At 49.4% G+C, this 6,774-nt stretch overlaps 1 protein-coding gene across 2 annotated transcripts in view; it reads right to left on the bottom strand.

Moving 5' to 3' along the window:
- Positions 1–994: 994 nt before the first annotated feature.
- The window catches only part of MMP17 (matrix metallopeptidase 17), a 74,912-nt gene continuing 69,132 nt past the window's right edge, over positions 995–6,774 (bottom strand). For both annotated transcript variants that reach the window (XM_062589999.1, XM_062590000.1), the window contains exons 8-10: positions 5,352–5,504; positions 3,306–3,563; positions 995–2,019 (exon numbers count right to left, since the gene is read on the bottom strand). In XM_062589999.1, the coding sequence (XP_062445983.1) occupies positions 1,691–2,019; positions 3,306–3,563; positions 5,352–5,504 (740 nt within the window). In that variant the 3' untranslated portion in view covers positions 995–1,690. The remainder of the gene's footprint in view (positions 2,020–3,305; positions 3,564–5,351; positions 5,505–6,774) is intronic.

Genomic DNA, 6,774 nt, shown 5'->3' with positions numbered 1-6,774 from the left:
CTGTGGAAGCAGGGTTAGTCACATCCCTGCCTCTAATCCTCTGATTTCCAGGTGCCACTTCTGGATATTGCGCTTGTGGAGGAGAACCAAAAAATAATTAAAAAATAAATTAAGAGAGAGAAGAGTATCTTTCCTGCCAGACAGCAGGAAACAGGGCCCATCAGCACCAGCTTTGTCACTCAGGACCTGGCTAGGACCAGCACTGCTCCCAGACATGCAAAGCCCAAGCTCTCTGCTGCCTTTTGTCTAGCTGGTTCTACTGGGGGCGTTGCACTAGACCCAGGCCAATAGCAACACCCTGGTTGGCACTGGGGAGAGTGGGGCAGCCTTTGGTCCCATAATGACATTACGTTCAGCTTCCCACCACTGCCTGGTCTCCCCTAGGTTTGGCATGGAGAAAGGCAGCAAGGATCCATGGTGGGAGCTTAAGGAAGCCAGGCAGAGAGGAATAGTGTGTCCCAGAAGCTGCGGCCAATTTCTGCCCTTTAACACCCCATGACAACGCTAGATTGGCTTTTTCAACAGCTGTATCATGGTTCCTTCCACAGGATCTCATTTGCTCCTCTCAGGGACAGTCAGATGCCTAAATTATATCTCGAAATGGATCAGCAGTGAGAAAATGGCCAGGAGCATTCCAATACAGCTCTTCTGTCACTCTAAATTTCGGTTAAGTTATCAAGAAGAGTTTCAGGCTAACAAGGCAGCAGCCCTCCCCAACTCCTTCCCCTCCTCCACAATGCAGCCAGGCATGATAGAGTCACCAATGAATGAGAGTCATCTTCATGCACAATGTAAAACAACCGAAAACGGAAACTCCAAGAGCTGAGAAGTTCACGTGCATGGATGAGACCGGTTTGATGGGTGTAACTGCATCTCATGTGCATGGCTGCACCCAGCTGGTTTGCTGTTTGCATAGAGGTAAGGCAGCTCCTGAGCCTGGGCTGGCAAAACCCTGCAGAAGGTGGCAGACTTGATGCGGCAGATGACTTCAAGGTCTGTGAGTAGGCAGCCAAATTTTATTAGATAAACTCTTAAATTCAAATGACTTGGATACAAAGATAAGCTGCACCGCCTTCTGAAAGGCAAAGGTGTTTCTGACCCGTAGAAACTGATACAGGTTATCTTGACATCAGTTACCACAGAAAATTTGATAGTAAAATGATCACCTTGCAATTAATCTTAGTGGAACCAAAGTTTCTTTCTACCTAGTACATCCAATAGGATGTGTACACTGTGTTATCAAATGTCAGCGTAACTACTGCATGTCTCCTCTAGCCCTGCTACCTTTCCTCCCAGGATATTGCCCCCTGTCTCACCACTATCTATTCTGTTTTCATTAGTTCACAGTAGCTTTCCCCTCCCCTATTTGCAGTTTTTAAACATTCAAAGCAACACATCTGTATGGAACATTTCTAAATTCAACATTATAGGCTGCTCTCATCTTTAACCGGATGGGGGAATAGGAAGGTGCAAAACTCAAAATCTGTTATTAGATCTTTAAACTAAAATTAAAAATCAAAAAAAAAAATCAAACAAAAAACCACTGTTCACTTCTCATGGAGAATTCAAAACTTTTCTGTTATGTTCCTAGGAATGTTTTCTTCTGCTTGCAACAGCGTAGCATCATGGGATTTTATCCACCTCCCATCCCTGAAGCACCATGGCGTTGTCCTGTCTGTGTGATGAGATGTCATAGAGCCGTGCACATCAGTGCTGCTGTCCACATGCTTGTCAGCATAAGGCTGGCTGACAGTCTGAGCACAGGGCAAGCCTGGAGGGAATCGGAGGACGAGGTGCAGGAGCAGACCTCGTAGCCGTTTTCTGACCGGCTCTCATCGTGCTGCCCTGGTTTTGAGCGTGCCCCAGTCCTGCTGCTCCCTGCTGCTTCTGGCGAGTCCGACTGCATGCCGCTGCACACCAGCCAGTCTCTAGCGATGGACTGGGGATAACCAGCCTCAGCTTCCATCTCACTGTCCAGCACCTTCCAGTATTCCTTGCCCCTGAAGAAGTAGCTTGCACCTGGGAAAAGAAACCAAAACCCAATGGCAAGATTAGTGGAGATGGACAGTCTTCCAGTAGAAACCACACAGGAATGTCTGCAGCAGAAAAGGAGCACGTGCACCCTCAGCTGAAACACAAGGAGCGGAGGCGTGTGCAATGGCACTGCTTTTTGCCAATACCCTCTATTAGTATACTAGTGGTGGTGGTAGGATGCTCTAGAAGATGATGCCTGCCTGTCTGGGATCTCACACACGTGACTGAGCCAGACAGGAGCCACAAGACAGATGGGATGGTGAGATGCCAGCTCTTTGGTGGGACATCCTACAGCAGAGTCATCCTACTGGCACTGAGGGTGTGCAGGGTGACCACAGCAGAGGCCCTCAGTGGGCGGTCTGGTAACAGGGCATGATAAGGCTGAAGAAGGCCTCACCTAACTGTTAATGGCTTGGGCTGTATACTGGTACTCATATTCTTAGATGAATAATCCATAAAGAGGGGAGAGAAGCTACCTCTGTGTGCTAAGTTCTTCCCACTTAGCAGAGGACTGGTCTAAACACCTTGGGCACCACGTATGCCCCCATGAAAGGCCCAGCTGGGCCCCGGGAACCTTCTGCTTTTGGGCACGTTTTTTTTTTTCTATGCTTACAAGGGATTCCTCTTAGAGTGAATGGTGGGTCACTCTCAACAGCTTCTGAAATTCAGTTCGATAAGCCTCTGGAAATGTTTCTCTTCTCTGCCTGGTTTAATGGTTGCTATTACACTGTTAGGTCACCAGTAAATAAAACCCAGAAGTATCACTTTATTTTGAGTGAACGGCTGTCTTTAAACATCTCCTGTAACAAAATTTCCATAGTCTTTTCAGGGAGCAGAAACCACTGAGAAATCTAATCCCTGGAAAATAAGTCCTAACAATCCTAATTCTAGGAGAAATATTTCCTTTAAAAAATATTTTTGTGCACACTCTCATTTATCTAGCTAAAAGCCAACTAGAACAAATTCAGCGAAGAGCAAAACAACATATGTTAGGATAAAAATCATTTGGAAAAAAAAAAAGATCAATTCTGTTCTTTTAATAAAACCCAATTATTAGGGCTCCAGGATATTTTTGTTCCTGCTTGAACTTGCAATGTCTTTCAGTGAGCATAGTGCAGCACAGGGAGCTCTGACTCAAAGTCTAGATGCCTTTTTCAGCTCAATATTAGACAACTAAAAGTGTCTGCACCCCTAGAGTTTAGCAGTTTATATATGCAGAAGGCTCTATATGCTGAGTGCATTTTCTTTGGCAGATCGGCGTACGGACTCACCATCTGACCATCTCATGGCATCGTCCAAAGGGCTGGGGATTCCCTTCCACAAAGCGGTCTCTGAAGGATACCCAGGATCCATTCGCCGCTCGTGGTCATCGTAGCGCCAGTAGAGGTTGTCCTTAAAGAAATAAGTCTTGTCATTGTGGGCCCAGGAAAAAGCAGCGTCGATTCCTCCCAGGGGCAGGCCAAAGTCGGAGATGGGCCGTGGGTATCCTTCCTCCACGTTGTTGTCTTTGAACACCCAGTATCTGTCTCCTGAGGAAAGGAAAGAGGCACATGGCAAAATCACATCCATTTCACAGCTGAAAGCAGCCTTTCCCGTGGACAACCTGATGTTTCGTTATCTGTTGCCGTGACAGTCCGCAGGGCGAGTTGCTGCCATGGAAGAACGGGGAGTATAAGGAAGCAGCCGGGTGGGGAATCTCTTTTGAAAAGCTGCTTTTTTGGGTCAGCCTCTCCCCGGAGCAGAGCCCCCCGTCGCTTCCGAACTGCTGCTGCTGGAGCGGTTCCCGGGCACGAGCACCCTGTGTGCGCTGCACCGCGCTGGTTCAGCCGCCTCCGCTGCGCGTTCGGCTGTGGCGCTTGGTGTTCTGCCCATTTGATTTCTGCCCAATATCCAATTGCAAGAAATACGAAGCTACATGTGGCTTTTGAGGACAAACTGAGCACATTCTGGAAAAGCAAAGCATGCTCCAGCGTGGGAGGGGAACATGCCACGCTTTGGAGTGACTCGGGCTGGAAGACCTGTTGATTTTAAGAGAAGGAAGGAAGGTGTGCAGGGGTGGAAAAAAACACGTTTGAGCAGCTCACTGTCCTAAAGGTGCTTGATAGAGCCACCGCCACCATCTCTGACCGTACGCTGGGCAGCAGAGCACTATCAGTATTTTTGTATTTTTCAGCTGAAAACGAAGCACTAAATGACTTGCCCAGAGGCACACGAGGAGTCTGGCTGCACAGGCAAACGAACCCAGGTCTCTCCGTTCCAACTCAGTACTCTAGCCGCTGCCTTCCTGCTTGGCAGACACCTCCATGGCAGCCTGCGGCAGGGCAGTGTCTCGGCAGTGCCCTCGTGCGCATCCCACACCCTGCTTCAAAGATCAGGTTTTTCCTCCCTCAACTTTCCACGACATTTGAAGAGGCACTTGAGTGGCTGCCCGCGTACCGGCAGCAGGGCAACTTGTGTGCTTTGGTGTCTGTCCGGGGGTCAACGAAATAGCAGGGGAGGGACAGAGCGAGCGAGGCGGTATTTGACGGCTGGGAAGAAATTCTCTGCTTTGCTTTGGCACGCTGGGCAGGGCGGGCTGACGCCCCGCGTGTGAGCTCCCTCCCCTGCGCGTCGCCGGACGCGGGCTGCCCGCGGCGCCCGTCCCAGCCCCGGGTGAGCGGCGGCACGGGTGCGCAGCCCGCTCGGCGGGCCGGCAGCCTGCCGCGGGAATCCCGCGGGACCCCGGGGTTTCAGGGGGTGCTGCGGCACACGGAAGATACTACAAGGATGTTTCTTTAGGAACAGAGGTCTAACTTCTCTTCCCCCAGCTTTTCAGCTTTCCCCCCCCCCAAAATAATAGGATGATATCACTTATATTAAGAAGAAAATTGCAACAGAAATATAATAAGCAAACCCTTACTCTGGAGGTTTTCATTTTTGGCTCCTCTGCAGCTTCCTTTCTTCCCAGCAAAAAATATTAAAAATAGAGAAAAGGCAAGAAGGAAAGAAAATAAACTCTGTAAAGCAGAGGGGCATGGCAGTTTCTGCTTTCATTTTGTCTCTTTAAAAGCGAAGATTTCAATTAGCTTTGTCTAAAGACCTTCTTAAACCAAGTTTGCCTCGTTTTCCGCGGAGCCTGGCTGCTGCTTTCGGACCGCCTTTGCGGCCTGGAAGCCGGTCTCCCGTCTCGCCCGGGAGCATCTCATTCCCCGAACGACCCGAGTTTCCCCTATCTGCAGAACTGGTCAAATCGTAAAGTTACCTTGAGGCAGAGCTAGAACTCGGGAAGACGCGTCTCTGGGGGGATGGGGTAGCTGCATCCCGGCGCTTGCTCTCACCTTTGAAGAACACGATCTTGTGGTCGCTGGTTCTCTCATAGACTGCATCCACGCTGTCCAGATTCAGAGGCAAACCCCGCCAAAAACGGTGGATCTGGGCCGGCTGGAGGGAGACCAAGTGCTTATTGCGAGTCAGTCTCCAGAAGTACTTGCCTGGAGGAACAGACTGGACATTACTGAACCACACTGCAACACGCCTTTGCCGGGGGGAAGAGACGGCAGCTGCGGGCTGAATCAGGAGCGGAAAGCAAAGCGCACAGGATGGGAGCTATGAATTACAAGCGTCCTGTTTCCCACCATCACCTACTCGCTCTTTGTATCCCTGGCAGCCTTTAGGAGAAATCCCTAATTTCTGGGACCGCAACAACTCCAGGACACCGCACTGCAGTTATTGCAGTCCCGCCTGAGGAGCACAGCTCCCACCAGTGCCGCTGCACCGCTGAATTGGAGGTCACCCATGGCAAGAGGAGGGCTTCAATCTCCTTCCACGCTGCTTTTGCACGGGGACTTCCTGGGAATGGGAACAGCAGTCTAAGGATCACAGGAGCCGCTAAAACTTAGCCAGACTAGCACAGCTTTTGGAGAGACCCTGAAATGTGCCTGCGTCTGTCCTCTCCAGCGCACCAATGGCTTTCTGCAAAGCATCTGACCACGGCAGCTGTCCTGCTTTCAGTGCAGTGCCCAGCTGTTTTAGTATTTAGAAATTTATAAAACACTAACTGGCACATCAGAGGCTTCTTAAATGAAGAAAGAGAGTAAGAAAATAAAGGGGGAGGAAACTATATTAAAAGGACCAGGGAAGAACAGAAAAGGAGATGAAACCAATGTGCCTGGGTACAATCTAAAGGCATGTGGTAAGCTGGGGACATGGGTCTGGAGGGGCACCAAAGGGCCACGGTTCCTGGTGGCACAAGCAGGGATACTTCCCACACCTGCAGTAAAGCTGCTGCAGCTTCTACCAAAACAGAGGGTGACTGGGGGTGTTTTTTGAATTTTTTGGAGTACAGAAAAGAAAACAGGTTGTCACTGTGTGGAAAGGATGCCCCATTTCCAGGGGAGTCTTAATGATTTCAGTGGCATCTCAAACACTGTCCTCACTATTTCTGGGCTTCCCAGCCTGTGTTTTTGCAGCCATGCTTCACGCTGCCTTTTCCCTGGAGAGCTCCACACAGTGAAATCTGAGTCAAAGCAAGATGTCTAACTCCCAACTTTGTCTCATATTTGTTATTTCCTGTTAGAAATTATCACGTTATTTACATCTGCTTTTGCATCAGCTCCCCAGGGGAAACTTAACAACAGAAACCAAAGATGCATCTTTGGATTTGTATTCAAGATGCTCCGTTCTTTCTCTAGAGCTGGCAGATTGTGACACGGTCTTTCAAAATTTTATGGAAATTGGATCTTAGCCTAATAATGCAGGAGG

This window comes from Rhea pennata, chromosome 17, assembly GCF_028389875.1.
Source record: "Rhea pennata isolate bPtePen1 chromosome 17, bPtePen1.pri, whole genome shotgun sequence".
In the NCBI taxonomy this organism is placed as follows: domain Eukaryota; kingdom Metazoa; phylum Chordata; class Aves; order Rheiformes; family Rheidae; genus Rhea; species Rhea pennata.
This window is presented reverse-complemented; position numbering and strand designations above follow the sequence as displayed.